This window comes from Dioscorea cayenensis, chromosome 8, assembly GCF_009730915.1.
Source record: "Dioscorea cayenensis subsp. rotundata cultivar TDr96_F1 chromosome 8, TDr96_F1_v2_PseudoChromosome.rev07_lg8_w22 25.fasta, whole genome shotgun sequence".
NCBI classification, from domain to species: Eukaryota; Viridiplantae; Streptophyta; class Magnoliopsida; order Dioscoreales; family Dioscoreaceae; genus Dioscorea; species Dioscorea cayenensis.
Window position 1 is genome coordinate 20,071,462 of NC_052478.1, and position 19,387 is coordinate 20,090,848.

The following is a 19,387-nucleotide window of genomic DNA, read 5'->3' on the forward strand; positions in this document are numbered from 1 at the left end:
GTACTTGGAGTAATTGACATTAGAAGCTTGAATTCACAAAACCATACGAGTGGCAGGCAAATTTTGACCAGTAAGTTAAAATTCTGATTCTGTAGAAGAGTGAACATTTTCTTGAAATAACCATCACAATTTTTCTTGAAATTATAAAAAAAATTATTTTATAAAATCTGGACAATTAATAACAATCATAATAATTTTTATCAATAATGATCTGAAATAGCGAGGTTCATTAAATTTGCTTCTGTAGACATTTCTTAAAATTGGAGTTTTATAGTTTCCATAAAAAATTGAAATTTTTTCTGTTCAAGAAAAACAGAGAAATATAGAGACATTTAACTCTTATCATTGAATCCCTCATTTGGTATACAACTCTATTGGATTTAACCTTAACCAAAATGTCAAACTCTAGCATCTGTTTATATTGACTAGTGTGAATTCAAGTAGAAATGAGAGCATAGCTTTTGTTTTATTTTATTCTCTTTTTTATTTGACACATTTGAATGCGCAGACCAATTAATTATATTCATGATCATGGAAAATATTAAAATGGTTGGTTTTGACCTACAATTTTTGTAAGTGAGGTCAACATCATGGCTCAGGCTGCATCTTCTCACACTCTTCTCTAATTGACTGGAAAAGAACAGTGGAAAGGTATCGCTCACCAAAGCTCGGGAACACGACCTGAAACCAGAAGGCTAAGATCAAAACGGACTTCATAATAGTTGCTTAACAAAAAAAGAGTAACATTAATAAACATAATAATGTGCGAGAAAATGACCCTAATGATTGGGAGCTAATGATGTTCCTGGACTTCATAGTAGTACTATACAGCAACATGATCATGTACTGAAACTGAAAATATGTAGCATCTTCAATTTGTAGTAAAATTAGCTGGTGTAAATATAATGAATATACCACAATGAGTTTTCCAGCAGTTTCTGGTCTCTTTGCAATCTTGATAGCAGCAGCTGCTGCTGCTCCTGAAGAAATTCCAACCTGGAGAAGAGATCACAATGAACTTTAACAGTAGAGAATGCTAATTTAATTGTAAGCATCAGTAACTGCTTGTGTACATGTATATTATGATACCCCTAGCATTGATTCAACAATGTCCATTTCCTAACAAATTCTATTAGGATGTCCATGTTAAAAACCTGATGGACCATGAATATCAAGCTTTATGGTACACACCGAGGGTCACAAAAAAGAGGAATAATTAGAACCTTACCAAATGGGCCTTCTACATGAATCACATTCGAAAATCCTATTTCACATGAATATCTATACTTTAGGTCTAGCCACAGACTGGAATTTCATAAGCATGTGATTCATTCGAAATGGTATTCCCAACAGTTTTATTTAAACCGCATTAGTAAAGGAAGCTTGAATTTCACTTTACTATGGAGGATGTCTTCATCTATGAAAAAACTAGTGTTATTAAAAACACAAAAAACATTCACCTAGGTGCCCAAGCAAGGCAAGGCTATAGCACTTTATAACCCTCAAAGAATTGCTATCTAGGCAAGCGCCTCAACCCAGGCACAAGGCAAAAAAAAAAACAAGAAAAATGTTGCCTTAGTTCTCTTTTTTACAAGATTTTTAAATGCTTTTTAGGAAATTATATTATAGAATAATAAATATATGTTATAAAGGAAAAAAAAGTTGCGTCATCTACACACGTCCTCAAATTTGAAATCTAAGTAAACTTGATTACCAGCCATACAGTAAAACACTTTGAAGCGTAGATCGTGATTGTAACAGTAACAGAATCAACCACAATCGTCCAATGTTACTAGACCTACAATTGACAATCGTCCAACATCCAAGTCCATTTCTACTAAACCTACAGTTGAAACTAAAACTCAACTTGAAACACACCAAAACAAGCCATTTGGACCGAGTACCATGGTCGGGCATTGTTGATGATACAGTTCATGCATCAATCTGTTCCTATCCCTCTCATCCTCATTCTCTCTCAACCTTTTAAAAATCCGGGGACATTCTTGTGAACGTCCCAAATGAAAAAAATATAAATATAAATAATTATACTTGGAAAGTGTAATAATAGAGAGAGGTTTTCCATTCTTTTCAAAACAAAATTAAGGCAAAAGAAATATAGAGAATTTTAGGAGAGAATAGCGTTAAAAATAATTATATTTGGAAAATATAATAACTGAGAGGAAAGAGGTTTTCTATTTTTTTTTAAACAATATTAAGGCAACAAAAGGAATATATAGACTTTTTAAGGAGAGAATAACAACACTTTCTATTTTTAAGAAGGGATTAAATAACAAAAAGGGTAACCCAGAAGAAAACAAAAGGCGAACTTGAGAGAAGTCACATGAAAGATAAGGAAGTTGGGAATGATTCTAAATTAAGTCCTGCATACTAAACTTGAAAATTTAGATTCTCTTGAAGTTTTATAGTTATTTTCTATTTTTTTGGGTCTTCAATATTTTAGTAGATAATTATTATATTAATTCAAGTTCAATTTTATGCAATTACAATGTTGTTTTTATTTTATTTTTATTTTTTACTTTTTTTTAAATAGCGCTTCATGTCACTTGGGCGATGGCCCAGGATGATGCCTAGCGCCTCAAACAATTTACATTCTCATCGCTTTAAGGGGGCCTAGCGCGTTTAATTTCACTGAATAAAGTATCATGACAACATGATAATGGTACTCCCCTCTAGGAAAGCATGATTAGTAGAGGAAAAGAATTTAATTTAGCAGAAGATAGCATGAAAGTTTGTAAGATGTTAGCACAAAGGCAGCCAGTCAAGTTTGGTATAGAACAGTCCACACATCAAAAATGTAAAGCTAGTGAAACTTACCAGTAAACCTTCCTGGAGAGCCAATTGCTTTGCTGTCTCAACAGCTTCATCACTAGATACCTGTAACATACAGATTCAGAAAACAAAAAACCAGTACTTATCAGAAGCTGTTTGAGAAAAAAACATAATAGAATTCAGCAGAAGCATATGCTAAGGAATGAGACTATCGCTTGGCTGTTGAATAGTTACATCACTGGACGGACTACATATTTTATTTGGAGATTACTTTATATTGATTGAATGAAAAGACATCAATAGTACCTGTACTGATACAAACAATAGAGGACGACAAAGGCTATCGTTTGTTTACTCGTATAATCGTATACAAATAAGCATATATACTACAGCCAAGGTACTTTCTCAAGAATAGGATCTATAGAAGAACAACAGGAAAAGGAAATAAGGATGTGATGCGAGCTGATCCAAATGGACACAAATAATAGATGTTGGAAAAAGGTACTCAGAAAAAATCCAGATATATTTGCACTTACAAATTCTGGAAAAGAGGTAGCATGAACCTAAGTTATGGTCCAGAATTTTGATCGATCAATTCTCTCATCTAACGCTGCTTCTTATAGAAAGAAGGATCAAAGAGAAGTTATTCATTCATTCATGCTTGAAAAGGACCCAAGTGAAGATAAGTGCTTCGTGGAAAAGTCAACAGAAGATGATACACAAAGCAAATGTTATAATACTTGTACTTCGCAAAAATAAAAAAGGAAGATGTCTATTTAATATGTAAAGAAAGTGGTTAGCTCAAACCTCTACAACTTCATCAAGGACATCAAGATCCAGATTCCTTGGCACAAAACCTGCACCAATGCCTTGAATCTTATGTGGCCCTGCATGAAGAAGATAACAGAAATAGGAAAATATCTAAAATGAGCAATAAGAGAGACAAGTTATATATTTTTGCTTGTACCAGGCTTCCCCCCTGACAATATGTTGCTTTCAGTAGGCTCAATGCCAATAATCTGAAGAATCAAAAAATAAGTGAAAACATATCAACTCAAATAGAATAATAAAGGTTTGCCACTAGCTATGCAAATTAAGCATTCACTTGGCAAAAAAAAAATATTGAGATCACAAGAAACCTTTATATCAGGCCTTTTGCTCTTCAAATAACGTCCAACACCTGAAATTGTTCCACCTGTTCCGATACCTGCGACAAAGATATCCACTTTTCCTTGCGTGTCTTCCCAAATTTCTGGACCAGTAGTCTCATAGTGAACCTTCATTTTGCAGTTAATGGAAATCCACAAAGCAAAGTTAAGAATAAAGCACCACATGAATCAAAATGGTTGGTGACTATTGGTTACTTTACCAACCTTTGGATTTGCAGGGTTGTCAAATTGCTGGAGCATATAAGAATTTGGAGTCTTTTTCAAAATCTCCTCAGCCTTTTGGACTGCTCCTTTCATGCCCTTGGCGGAATCTGTAAGGATAAGTTCTGCCCCAAAGGCCTTCAACAAAACTCGCCTTTCAATGCTCATTGATGCAGGCATTGTCAAGATCAATTTGTATCCTTTAGCAGCAGCAATGAAAGCAAGACCAATGCCTGTATTCCCACTTGTTGGTTCCACCAAGATACTCTAGAAATCAAGACCAAAGAAAGATAGAATTAAATAGCAAAAAGAAGCAAGATAAATGTTTCAATGGCAAGAGCTATCATGCGATACAAGATCGAAACATGCTGTAAGATATTACATGATCATCATTAAAACGTTCATGTTCTTTGCACTACAGAAGGAAAATAATGCAGGGTTACTAGATAAAGAAATGTTAATGAACAGAGCTCCTTTAAATAGTTGCATCATCAGCAGAAATTTCAAAGTACTTGTCTCTAATCCATCATTATTCTAGTGGTGACAAATTCTATGTGCTTCAGATCTTCTAGATAATTAGATAATGTATATATCTGAGTTGTTGTCATGAAGGCTACAACATCAGATTATTTGCTATGTTCTAATGCTTAACTACCTAAGGTCTTCTACTCAATGACAAAGAAGGCACCAGACAAAGGTATACAGTATAAAACCATAAAGTAATAATGTAATTACCTTTCCAGGTGTAATAAGTCCTTTTTGTTCAGCATCAGCTATCATACTGAAGCCTATCCTGAAAATATAGTTTTTACACTATGACTCAGCGCATCATTTTCCAATCATAAATTAACAAAAAACTAGAGAAAAATAGAAAGCTCCACCTGTCTTTAACACTGCAGCAAGGTTCCATGATCTCAAGCTTCACAGCAATGTTTGCAACACACCCTTTCACAATATTATTTAGATAAACCATTGGTGTCGTCCCGATAAGCTGCAGGATAGAAAACAGGTTATAGCTAAGGCCTGGGGCAGTTTAATATGATGTAACATTAATCTGATGAGCATGTGTTTCAACACAACAAAAGTAATAATGCAAGTGGATATGTATGCTGCATCTAGTGATGAAGACTCAATAGAATAAACAAACCATAATTGAAAGAAGGAACTTGCATTCTAACAAGATCTTACATTAACTTCATTATACAAAATTTTTCTAGTCCAAAAACTTTCTTCCAACAAGTCTACCATTTTACTCAAAAGGTACATTTTTCTAAGAAGAGAAACACATTAGAGTGATCAGACTAGCAAAAAAGAGCACAACTAACTCTTGATTAAAAATGACAAACAACAATATGCATGACCTAAACTTCTCAATGGTTTCTGACAGCACAGAAACAAAACAAAACAAAACAAAAATATGAAAGAACGCCGATTTGTCAGCCTGAGATCAATATGGAATAATCTCAGATCTTCTACTCACTCGGTACGCATGAAAAACTTAGCGGAAAACTCAATAAGGCAAATCAATTGAAAATTTAATAACAACAGAGCCCATGTAACCCCATAGAGGCCGAATTCCAGAACCTGGGTGACATCCTCGGCGATGTTGAGGCCCTCAATCTCCGCATGGGGCTTCGTCGAGATGGCCTTGCAGACGATAGCAGGAAGAAGAGATGCGAACCTTGTACTAGACTGAAAAGGCTTAGCAGATCGAGAAGTGAGGAGCGGCGATCGAGGAGATGGAGATCGGGGTTTGAGGAAGGCGGAGGGAGGCATGGCGTTGGAGAATGAGGTCGCCATGGCCGCGCTCGTCAGAGCAGAAGAGAAGAGAAGAGAAGAGAAGAGGAGGAGAAAGCACTGTGAGTTACTGGCTCTTAGGCGTTGGGAGGAAGCCAATTTAGGTCAATGATAAAGCTACCGTTTTTTCTTTTTTCTTTTTTCTGGAAAATTAATTTACAGTCCCCCAATAATTTCATACTTATGAAATAAGGCTCCAACTTTCATATTTTTATTATTTACTGGGAAGATCTGCATTTTAGGGGCTGTTTGGTTGTCTGTAATTGAATTTACAGTGTAAGTAAAAATATTGTATTTTCACTTACATTATAGCTGTTTGGTTTGTTGTAAGTTGAAATGTTGTATTTGTTTTTTTTTGTTTAGTTTGATGTAAGTTGAGAGGTATAATAACCATGTAAGTGTAATGGTAAGGTTACCCTATCACATATTGTTAACACTAGTTATTTAATATTATTTATAAAATCTTTTAATTAAATACCATGCTTCAATTTTATCCCTAAAAAGTATTAATTATTTTAAATCTAATTATTTATGATTAATACTAATTTTAAAGTTAATTAATCCAACATTTTTAAATTAAAATTTAATAAGAGAAAAATAATATAACTAAACTGTGGAACATCAGCCCAATATATAGATATATTATATATATTTGTTTGACTAATTGAAAAATTAATATCACTAATAAATAAATAAATAAAAGGGGAAAATCCATGGCCATCAGAAGGATAGAGTAACGATTGAAGGCGAAAAATTAACATCACTAATAAATAAATAAATAAAAAAAAAGGAAAATCCATGGCCATCGGAAGAATAAAGGAAAGATTGAAGGCGATTTGTGAAGATCTGGATAATGGTGTTCTCTTGATGGGTTAAGAGTTGCTTTAACACAATTTGTGAATGATCTTGGTCTAAGTCTTGCGGAAAAAGAAACCGAGGAGGTTGGTGAAGACATTGATGGAGGAGATGATTCCGGTGGTTAGATTGAGCTTCACCATGATCACGTTGAACATCACGGAGAAGATGAAGCTCACTGCCATCGCTCACACAGTCGCTGGCTATCAAACGCCCTCTCCACCTACAATTTATCGTCGATTGTCGTCATCTCACACGAAGAAGATGATGTTGATATTGGTGTGGTTGCTCACTGAAGTTGTGGTTGACAGAACCTCACCGGAGTTATGGTCAACGGAGAAGCAGTAATGATATTGATGTGGTTTGAGAGAGTTAGGAAGTAGTTGGGAAAATTAAAGGGGTGAATCTGGTGATTGTAACTTTTGCTTTTACTGCATTTTCACTTACAGCCAAATTGGCTGTAAGTCAAAATGCAGCAAAATGCTAGGTTGATGTATTTAATTTTACATGTAAGTGATAACTTACAGCAAACCAAACATAGTTTTACATGTAAAATAATTTACTTTACAGCCACTTACATCTACTTACATGCAACCAAACAGCCCCTTACAAAACTGGCTCTACAGTCATAAAGACATCAAATCAAATTCTATATGTTTATTTATTAATTGCAAAGACTAAAAATTGTCCTTAGTTTGCGTTTGGGTGGGAAAAATCATAGTATATACCACAACATTTTCAGGCATATAATATTCCTGACCTCATTACTACAGTCACGGTAATCTCATTACCGTGGCAATATATTATTACTGTAAACTAAACAATCCATTAAGATCTTTCATCGTCATCTTGGTTCTTATCTTGGTGTTCACTTCCGCTTGTTATCATGTTTCCTTTTCGGTTTTCCAATAACCTAATAAATTTCTTTGTTGACATGGTGAGAAGGCATGGAGAAAACAATATTCACTATAGTTAGATCGTGGTGGCCGGTTTTGGAGATGAATTGCACCAAATGGAAGCTACAACGGACCTTTATAAGGTTGAAGTATATTATCCTTGATGAGCATAAGACTATTTATTGGATTGCAAATGAGGATGACTTCTATAAGATGTGCATTATTCACAATATGTACAAGAAAGCAACCATGGATACAGAGGTTAAGGAAATGAATGACACAAAAGCAATGTCTTAAAAATTGGACTGGTTGTTGACCCGGTTAGGCAATCGGTTCACGGTCCAACAGGTTGAACCGGCGGGTTCAACCGGATTTAATATTTTTCATATAAATAAATTTTAAAAAAATAAAAATTAGTAAAAATTAATTAAAAATTAATTAAAAAATAAAAAAATACAAAATTGCATATTACAAAGTTATATTGCCTTTATAAGGTTACAAAGTGTCACTCTACATAAAATTAAATTTTTCAAAGTACAAATATACAAAGATACAACCATACAATAAATATTTAAAAATAAATAATTAAGTAAAATATAAGTATACAACAACAACAAAAACAACAATAAAAAATAAGGAATAAAATAAAATACAAGTATATAATATCTTGGTTTTTATTTTTTGAAACGGGTTTAAATTTAAAATTTTAAAATAAATAAACCAACTGGCCGGTCTGGTTATTTGGTGTTTTGTTTGCCTAACCGGGCCTGCACAATTTATTACACAAATGAAAAAAATGAGGAATAAAATAAAATACAACTATATAATATCTTGCATTTTATTTTTTTGAAACAGGTTTAAATTTAAAATTTTAAAATAAAAAAAATAAATAGCCGGTCCGGTTATTTGGTGTTTTGTGTGCCTAACCGGACTGGTTTACTAGCCGATTCTTGGTTGAACCTGTTGAACAGGCTAGTTTGGTCCGATTTTCAGAACATTGCACAAAAGTGAAAGCATCTTCCTCCATATTCATAAAGTAACTTCAATTATTTAATTGTCTTATTTTTTATTTTTGTACAGATTCTAAAAGTAGGGGGCTTGTATTCCCTAGGGGTAAGTTGTTAGCTGTTCAAGTTAGTTGTTTGACCATCTGTTAAATATCCACCTAAACAGCCTTGTTTGACTAGTTGGATTTAATATTTATATGTTTGGCGAGCGAGATGTTTATTTTATAGTAGAAAATAGAATTACTATATCAAGTAGCACAACATATTTATGACACCCCTCACATCATTCTCCACTACCTTATTCTTGTAGATGGTCGTAATTATTGTTGACTTGTGTAAAATTTTGGGCAGGTTTGTGTAAGAGTTTAGCTTACGAGATCAGTAGTTTAGATTTTATGCCTACCTAGACTGTGATGCACTGTAAATCTCTGGATGTTATTATAATTGTTGATGTTATCTAAACGTTTGGTGAGGTTTTTGCAAGAGTTTAGTACACTCAACTAGCCGTTCAGGCTTTATGCCTGCTTAGAAAGATATACACATTTGCTCTCCGAATGTTGTCATTATTGTTAACTTCATCTAAATGTTCGACAAGGTTTGCAGAATTTAGTGCACCTAACTAACCATTCAGGTTTTTCCTAAACAAATATGCACCGTTGCTTTTTGGTTATTATTATTATTATTATTATTATTATTATTGTTGATTTCATCTTAATGTCCGACAATGTCTGCATAGGAGTTTAGCATACCCAACAGCTATTTAGGTTTCATGGCCACCTAGACAGGCATTCACTGTTGAGTTATGTGGAGCCTGATCATACTGAACACCCAGTTGTGTTATTTGGAAATATTTGAGGGGGTATTTCAGAAATTTCCACTATACTAGGGTTTTTTTTCATTTTTCCCCCTCTTATATATATATTCATCCTTCTAAAAAAAGTTTGTTGGGAAGAAAATAGTAAAATCAGCCGGCGGCCATGGACGTAGCCCTAGTTTTGGGTGAACTACGTAAATCTCTGTGTTTTTCCTTTTTTTTTCGCTTGTTTTCTTTTATTCTTGCCTTTGTTTCTTAGTTCCTAACAACTAGTACCAGAGTAAGGTTTTTTTGTTTTTGAGTGGGAGCAATGGTAGAGGAAGCAAGAAAGGCATCTGGAGTAGAAAAGTTTGATGGCACAGACTTCGCGTATTAGATGATGAAGATTGAAGACTATCTGCATGCAAAGAAATTACATCTACCTCTCTTGGGGATAAAACCTGAGATGATGAAGGTTGAGGATTGGGTTCTTCTTGACAGATAGGTGCTGGGAGTTATCAGATTAACTCTGTCAAGGTCTGTTGCATATAATGTTGTGAAGGAGAAGACCACATCAGATCTGATGAAGGTGTTGTCTGGTATGTATGAAAAGCCGTCGGCAAATAACAAGGTGTAACTAATGAAGAAATTGTTCAATTTGAAGATGGCAGAGAACGCATCAGTAGCACAACACCTGAATGACCTCAACACTATCACAAATCAGTTGTCGTATGTAGAAATTGATTTTGATGATGAGGTTCGTGCTCTGATCATTCTGGCTTCTTTGTCGAACAGTTGGGAAGCAATGAGGATGATAGTAAGCAATTCTATGGGAAAAGAAAAGGTCAAGTACAACGATATACAAGATCTAGTTTTGGCGGAGGAGATTCGCAAGAGAGATGCAGGTGAAACATCAGGATCTGGCTCCGCCCTAAATCTTGAGACAAGAGGTAGAAACATTAACAAAAATTCAAATCGGGGCAAATCAAAATCCAGAAATTTTAATCAAAACAGAAGTAAATCTAGATCAGGTCATCCAGTACAATGCTGGAATTGTGGGAAAACAGGTCATTTTAGGAACCAATGCAAAAGCCCTAATAAGAAGAATGAAGATGTTTCTGCTAATGCTATAACAGAAGAGATACATGATGCATTACTTCTTGCAATAGACAGTCCACTTGATGATTGGGTTTTGGACTCAGGAGCTTCATTTCATACCACTCAACACCGAGAAATCCTACAAAATTACGCTACATGTGATTTTGGGAAGGTGTATTTGGCTGATGGTTCAGCCTTGGATGTTGTGGGTGTGGGAGAAGTCAGGATATCATCGCCTGATAGATTTATCTGGTCATTGGAGAAAGTTCGACATATTCCAGACTTGTGGAGGAATCTAATTTCTGTTGGACAGCTTGATGATGAAGGGCATGCAATCATGTTTGCTGGTGGTACCTGGCAGGTTACAAAGGGAGCTAGAGTATTGGCTCGTGGAAAAAAGACTGACACTCTATATATGACCTCATGTCCAAAAGATATAGGTGCAGTTACTGAAGCAAGTATTGATGCAAACCTATGGCACTACAAGCTTGGTCACATGAGTGAGAAAGGATTGAAGATGTTGTTGTCAAGAGGAAAGCTACAAGAAATAAAGTCTATTGATTTTGACATGTGGGAAAGTTGCATCTTAGGAAAGCAGAGAAATGTGAGATTTTTGAAAACTGGCAGGACTCCAAAGGCTGAAAAATTGGAATTAGTGCACACTAATTTGTGGGGACCTTCACCGATTGCATCACTTGGAGGTTCAAGGTACTACGAACTTTTATCGATAACTCAAGCAGAAAGATGTAGGTTTATTTTTAAAAAAATAAGTTAGATTTATTTGAGACTTTTAAGAAGTGGAGAGCCATGGTTGAGATAGAAACAGGTTTGAAAATAAAATGCTTAAGATCAGATAATGGAGGGGAGTACATAGATGGAGGGTTCAGTGAGTATTGTGCTGCAGAAGGAATTAAGATGGAGAAGACTATTCCTGGGACACCACAGCAGAATGGTGTGGCAGAGCGCATGAACAGAACTCTCAATGAACGTGCTAGGTGCATGAGGCTACATGCTCGGTTGCCAAAAGTTTTTTGGGCTGATGCTGTTAGCACTGCAGGTTACCTAATAAATCGAGGACCATCAATTCCTATAGAGTTTAGAATTCTTGAGGAGGTTTGGAGCAGTAAAGAAATGAAGTTTTCACATCTAAAAGTTTTTGGGTGTGTATCTTATGTTCACATTGATTCTGATGCTCGAAGTAAACTTGATGCAAAGTCTAAAAAATGGTTTTTCATTGGCTATGGTGATGAGAAATTTGGTTATAGATTTTGGGATGAACAAAACAGAAAAATCATCAGAAGCAGATATGTGATATTCAATGAACAGGCTTTGTACAAGGATAGGTCAACCGTACTGTCAGATGTCACAGATCAAAAGAAATCTGAGTTTGTCAACTTAGACGAATTGACTGAAAGTACTATTTAAAAAATGAGTGAAGAAGATAAGGAGAATGCAGATTCACAGGTTGATCAGAGTACACCAATAGCTGAAGTTCGCAGATCCTCCAGGAACATTAGACCTCCTCAACATTATTCACCATCACTAAATTATCTCCTGCTAACTAATGGTGGTAAACTAGAGTGTTATGATGAAGCTTTGCAAGATAAGAATTCAAGCAAGTGGGAGTTAGCCATGAAGGATGAGATGGATTCCTTGCTGAGGAATCAAACATGGGAACTGACTGAGTTGCCAACAACTAAGAAGGTTTTGCACAATAAGTGGGTATTCTGAATAAAGAATGGCCTGAAATAAGCTCCAAGATAGTGGTACAAGAAATTTGATAGTTTTATGCATGAAATTGAGTTCAAGAGATGTGAAGCTGATCATTGTTGCTATATCAAGTTCTTTGACAATTCCTATATCATCTTAATGGTGTATGTAAATGATATGCTCATTGCAGGGTCTAGCATTGAGGAGATCAATTATCTAAAAAAACAATTGTCAAAACAGTTTGCAATGAAGGATTTGGGAGTTGCAAATCAAATCCTTGGTATGAGAATCATTAAAGATAAGGCTAATGGTATATTGAAGCTTTTACAGTCAGAGTATGTGAAGAAAGTTCTTAGCATATTCAATATAAATGAAGCCAAATCTGTAAGCACACCCTTGGGTAGTCATCTCAAACTGAGCAAAGAACAGTCATCGAAGATAGAAGAAGAAAAGGAATACATGAGGAAGGTACCCTATGCTTCAGCTATTGGCAGCTTGATGTATGCTATGGTGTGTACAAGGCCAAACATTGCACATGCAATGGAAGTTGTGAGTAGATTCATGAGTAGGCCTGGAAAGCAGCATTAGAAAGCAGTTAAGTGGATTACAAGATATCTGAGGGCTCATTAGATATATGTATTTGTTTCACAGGTGCAGGTTTGAAACTGCAGGGTTATGTAGATGCTGATTTTGCTGGGATACGAATAACAGGAAGAGTACTACATGGTACATCTATACATTGAATGACACTGCAGTTAGTTGGATTTCTCAATTACAGAAAGTTGTTGCTCTCTCTACAATAGAAGCAAAGTATGTTGCTGTTATAGAAGCTAGCAAGGAGATGATCTGGTTACAAAATTTTTTGGCAGAATTGAGAAAGAGGCAGGAGAATAGTATTTTATACAACGATAGCCAAAGTGTCATTCATCTTGCTAGGAATTCAGCATTTTATTTAAAAACCAAGCTTATACAGTTAAGGTATCATTTCATTCGGACTTTATTAGAAGATAAGTTGTTGGCTCTTGAGAAGATTTCAGGCAGTGAAAATCTAGCTGATATGTTAACCAAGGTAATATTGTTGACAAACTAAAGCTATGTAAAGCTTCAGTTGGTTTGAGCACCTGATGATTAGAAGGTTTTGTCGCCGGTCTATTGTTTAGCTGTGTTTCTTTGAAGATTTGAAGCTTGAGAACTTGGATAAGATCAGTCTCCAAGTGGGAGATTGTTCAGTTATGTGGAGCCTGATCATACTGAACACCCAGTTGTGTTATTTGGAAATATTTGAGGGGGTATTTTAGAAATTTCCACTGTACTAGGGTTTTTTTTTCATTTTTTCCCCTCTTATATATATATATATATATTCATCCTTCTAAAAAAAGTTTGTTGGGATGAAAATAGTAAAATCAGCCGGCGGCTGTGGATGTAGCCCTAGTTTTGGGTGAACCATGTAAATCTCTGTGTTTTTCCTTTTTTGCTTGTTTTCTTTTATTCTTGACTTTGTTTCTTAGTTCCTAACATGCACCACTATCATCTAGATATTGTTATTATTGGTGACTTCGTCAAGATATTCGACGAGATATGCCTAGGAGTTCAGCACACCAGACCAATTGTTCAAGTTTTATACATGCTTAAATGGGTATGCACCAAGCAGGAGGTTAATGCACCCAAATAGTTGTTCGGATTTTGTGGCCATCAGCTATTGACCTTAATTAGGTAGGTTGGCAATGTGCTTACATGTTTCTTTCTTGAAGTGTTTAATATGTTAAAAAGTGGCTTCACACTTCAAGAGAAAAGTTGTGCATAAAGCCTCAAAGCTATTTTACAACAATAATTTCTTTTCAGATTAAATCCCTAAAACATGCTCAACTTCAATAATTAGATTTAGCTATATAAGAGAGACAAATGTGCCCAAATGTGTGTAAAGGAACTAGAAATTACTTATAACATAAAGTTGGGTTTAAAAAGGAACCCAGAGAACACGTATCATGCCAATAAAAGACCATATTACCAATTATCAACAATTAGCCATCATAGAACTCTTCAAATAAAATTTCCAACATGGAATTCTAAAACCTCTTCCCCACACTTAAAGATATACATGTCCTTAATAAACATAATCAAACTCAAAATAAAAATATGCACTCAATCAATTTAATGCGAGGTTAGGTAAATGTGAAACAAAAGCAATTTGTGTCATCAGCTATGACTTTGTCCATGGTATATCAAAGGTTAGTTTTAATAAATTGCCTTAATCTAGTCTTTGAATTTCTTTATTCCCACTTGACATGCAACGGAGTCATTCTGAAGGCTATATTCAAGTAGCTATTTAAATTTAGTCAGTATTATAAAATTCCATTGTTATTTCTTATGTTGTCCCAACGGAGACTTCCGTTGCCAAACATAAGCACTCTGTCATTAATATAATAATAAAATATTTATTTTTTGAGGATTCGTAAAAGTTTTGTTGCTATATTTCCATCGCTATTTTTGCATAGCAACAGACGATTCCGTCATTATTATTATAGCACAATATTTTCTTATTTAAGCAATGGAATATTTGTTGCTATTATCTTCTTTGTAATGAAAATTCCGTTGCTATATCTTCATTAACCACAAAATCCATAATATTTTCGTTGCAATTTTCTTGTAGCAACGGAATTTCGGTTGTTGTTTTCTTATTCGCAATGGATTTTCTTTTTTTCACTGCTATTTTTCTTGTAGCAATGGAATTTCTATTGTTTTCTTATTAGCAACGGATTTTTTTTTTGTCTTTGTTATTTTTCTTGTAGTAACGGAATTTTGGTTGTTGTTTTCTTATTAGCAACGGATTTTTTTTTTCTTTGCTATTTTTCTTATTAGCAACGGATTTTCTTTTATTCTGTTGCTATTTTTCTTATAACAACGGAATTTCGGTTGTTGTTATCTTATACAATTTTAACATATGTATTAGCAACAAAATTTCCGATATTATTTTTCCATTACATTTGTCATTTGCAACAGAATATACGTCGCAATTATTTATTATTGATTATCATAGCTATTAGCTACAGAAATTATTTTTTCACACAACCTACACAATTTATTACACAAATGAAAAAAAAATTGTCCATAGAAATACAAATAATACAAATGATCCATAAAAAATATTATCTCATTAAATATCCAAAAATACAAATAATCCATACAAATGATACAACATTCCATCACAACCAAAAATCCATCATCAGAAATTCTCTAATCCATCAATAAAGTAAAAAAACCATCATGAACATTTATTTACCTTGAGTTTCTTTGTTCCCTCTTCTTGCCCATTGTCTTCCTTTATTAAAAACACAAAAATTTAAAGCCATCAAATAAAATTGTTATAGAAATGCAATTGTGAACAACAAACAAAGTAAAAGTAATATATAAAGGTACATTCAATTACCTTGAGTTTGTTGCTCTCTCTTCTTGCCCCAATGTCTTCCTCTATGAAAAGGAAATAAATTCCTCAACTACCTTAACAAATTCATCATTGATGAATGATGCCCGATCCTTACGTCAATACATCCGAGATCGATCCCTATTCATGTTTCAAGTCTAACAAACTACCAAGTAAATAATCTGTTCTCACACACAAAAAAAAAGACAAATTTGTGTTACAATTTCATCAAAGTAGGGCCTATCTAACTTGTAATAAAAATAAAATCTTTTGAAAACAGTTTAAAGTTTTATTATAATAAATATAATTTTAGTAAAGTGAACTGCCACTATTGTCAATTTTCCACGTTAAATGTAATGAGTTAAATTTATTATAAAGTGCTAAGCTTAAGGAAAAAGTTGATTTTTATTGGATGTCTAGTCTTCAACTGCATCCATATTATTATAATTTGTTAGTTGATAAGAGTTTCACTCCAATTACTCATGGAATCTAATTAAGATTGTAAGTTGGGGCCATGCACATGTTATCTGCCTTTTTTCATTTCTTTTTGCACTTTTTTAGCTGTTTATTAAACTATCATTGGAATGAATGATCTATTGTGCAAATAGAAAAAGATAAAAAAGAAAAATGACATTTACTAACAACTGAATTTCCCTTACTGCCACCCTAGTAAAATTCCATTTGCCTCACTAGTGTTTTGGAAGAGAAAATTTATAATAATCACAGCACATAACTTAAGACCAAATACACACTACAAAAAAATTATCATATAGTGACACTTATTTAGAGTGATAGTCAAATTTTGTAGGAATAAATCGTTTGTACCAACACAACTCTATAATTATCAGAATAAATCAAATATTTATTGATGCATATTCTTCCATTAGTATAGTTATTCTTATATATCGACATTTATCTATAGTGACGGTCAAATTTTGTAGCTACAGACTGTTTATACTGATTGAAATTTATAACTGTCAGAATAAATAAAGTATTTACTGACATCTATTTTTCCATTGGAATAAATATTGCTGTATATTGATTCTTATCTATAGTGACGGTCAAATTGTGTACCTACAAATGGTTATACAAATAAAATTTTATAACTGTCAGAATAAATTGGATATTTACTGAAAATTATGTTTTAGCTGGTATAAATATACAAAATATATTTTATTAAAAAATTATAAAACATCCTGTTTTAATCCGTTTCTAGTAGAAAAATATATATTTTTAATTGTTATTTTTATTAATAAGTTAAATAATTATATTAAAAATATATTTTATTAAAATATATGAATGTGTTATATTTACAATTATTTTAATAAAAAATAATAAATCTAGTTATATTAATTGTTAACATCAAATTTTACTTTATGTTTTACTTGTTTAATATATTAAGAAAAAAATTCTAATTAATTCTTGAACGGCTCACTCTACATTAACATAATTTAAAAAACCCTTTCAATTGACAATTATTTTAATAAAAAAATCATAAAAACACCCTTTTAATTATTAATAAATTAAATAATTATATTTAAAATATATTTTAGTAAAATATATTTTTAATATATTTTAATAAAATATATTAAAATATATTACCCTAATATATTATATAAAATATATTTTTGGTTCACCACCTTCAACGACTCACTCTCTTTCTCTCAAACATAAGCGGGCTTGTAATGCCAGGTTGTTGGGAAAGTAATCGAATTAACAAAAACGGTTGGCTTGTTAACACATGATCATTATTATCTAATGATCATTGATACCTTCTATATTACTCCCTCAGTTTCTTTTTATCTGATTAACTGAATCTCACATATCAAGAAATTTAATTATTTCACAAAATTTAATAAAAATTTAGTTATTTTCACCTGCTTCTAAGTAAGAAAAGTTTACCTGTAAATACAAAAGACATAAATTAAATGTATTAAATTCAGTATTGTAAGGTTATTCAAGCCATGTTTAATACAAGTTAAACGATGCCCAACGAACAAAAACATAGACAACATACCTCGTAACTTCCTAAGCCATCTTTCTCATCACAATGCTTATTGGCACACACAAACTAGCTTGTCAAACAAAACGATATAGTAGCATTGGCGTTTCTGAGTTCAATGACAGGCTGTGATAAAGTGTTGGACATCTTCGTTAATATAGATTATAGCTACATATTCTATGCTGTCAGTATATTCTGATGTGATATTACAACAGATGTAGTTTTTGTCAATATAAGGCTATAGCGTTGAGGGATAACTTAATGAAAATTTTACTATTGCAATAGAGTTCATGGCCGTCAGTATAGCATGAAAATGGTTTTAGTGATAAAAATTGAGGTTTTAGTGACGGATTTTTGACTGTCACTATATAATAATTTTTTGTAGTGACAAATGAACACACCAGTAATGAATAGTGAATAGCACTCTATGAATTGTTTCAAAGCCCAGTGAATTATATGACCATACCGGTTTAGATTGGTTTGAGAGCTGGCTTATGTTTAATAAACAATATTTCCTATTTCCTATTTCCTATTTCCTATTTCCTATCTCCTTGAAGAAGCTAAATGTGTAGCATGAACATGAACAACACAGTATTGCGTAAGGGTTTTAAGGCAAGTTATAGCATTGGCCTGGGCCTCAGTTGTCCAACCTAAGATTATATTCTAAAATGTTTGTTTGTTTATTGTAGAGTAGGCTATAACTTTTAGGAAAAATAAAATATTCAGTGGATTTCTGTTCGTAATTGTTAAGTCTGATGACGTAGGATTGGCATTATATGACAAGCCAAGTGGTGACGTGGCAAGAGGATGATGACGTGGCATGTGGTGACTCATCAAAGGAAAAGATGACTAGGATGATGATGTGGCAAAAGATGTTATCATGACATTTAATAGAGATCAAGGTGGAGATTTGATTAAGATCTATATTGAAGATTTTATAGATATTTCTCTCAATACAATCATGTGATGATAAACTATTTTAGAAAAGTGCATCAAGACTATAGGATCTTTTCTAGAAAGGCAAGTTTTATTTTTGATGTGATTATCTATCCTTGGTAAGATCCGAGATGATTATTCATATCTTTGATAGAGCTCCTTTTTAGAAAGATCTATTTGAAGAGAGAGAAATATTCTATTATTGGCAAGAGTTCAAGATCATAAAGATTATGTGAAGCTATTAGAAGACACAAGTTAAACTTGGTATGAAGCTATTTGAAGACACAAAGATTTAGTTTGGTGTGAAGCTATTTGAAGACACAAACTAAATAAGGTAAAGACATACCAAGGAGATCATCAAGACCATATTTAGCATTACTATATTAAAGGAAGATTTAAGAGCTATCTATGGGCAGAACTATTCATGGAGACTAGTCATATGAGGAGATTGATTGAAGATTGCATAAGATATGATTAGAGATTTGAAGATCCAAGCATGGATGATTAAAGATCATGCTTAAAGATATTGAAGGCTAAACTTGGATGAAGACAAGATCAAGTTTAGTAACAATATTTCCATGAGTCAAACGAAGATCATTTGGAAGACCAAACTTGGGCCAAGTTTGGAAAGGAAGATCGGGAGATCTTCGGTGGCTATCTTTGGTGAGATGGTCACGTGTGCCTTGGTGGGCACGTCCCTCAGGAGAGGGAG

The 19,387-nt window shown here is 33.4% G+C and overlaps 1 protein-coding gene across 1 annotated transcript; it reads right to left on the bottom strand.

The window, feature by feature from the left end:
• Positions 1–435: 435 nt before the first annotated feature.
• Positions 436–6,052, bottom strand: LOC120267005 (cysteine synthase-like). The gene is made up of 10 exons (XM_039274684.1): positions 5,745–6,052; positions 5,042–5,151; positions 4,896–4,953; positions 4,164–4,427; positions 3,930–4,067; positions 3,758–3,809; positions 3,598–3,677; positions 2,836–2,895; positions 916–996; positions 436–681 (listed from the first exon to the last, which is right to left on the bottom strand). Exons 1-10 carry the CDS (start codon positions 5,958–5,960, stop codon positions 589–591), a joined length of 1,152 nt encoding a protein of 383 aa, XP_039130618.1. The 5' UTR covers positions 5,961–6,052; the 3' UTR covers positions 436–588.
• Positions 6,053–19,387: the final 13,335 nt, after the last annotated feature.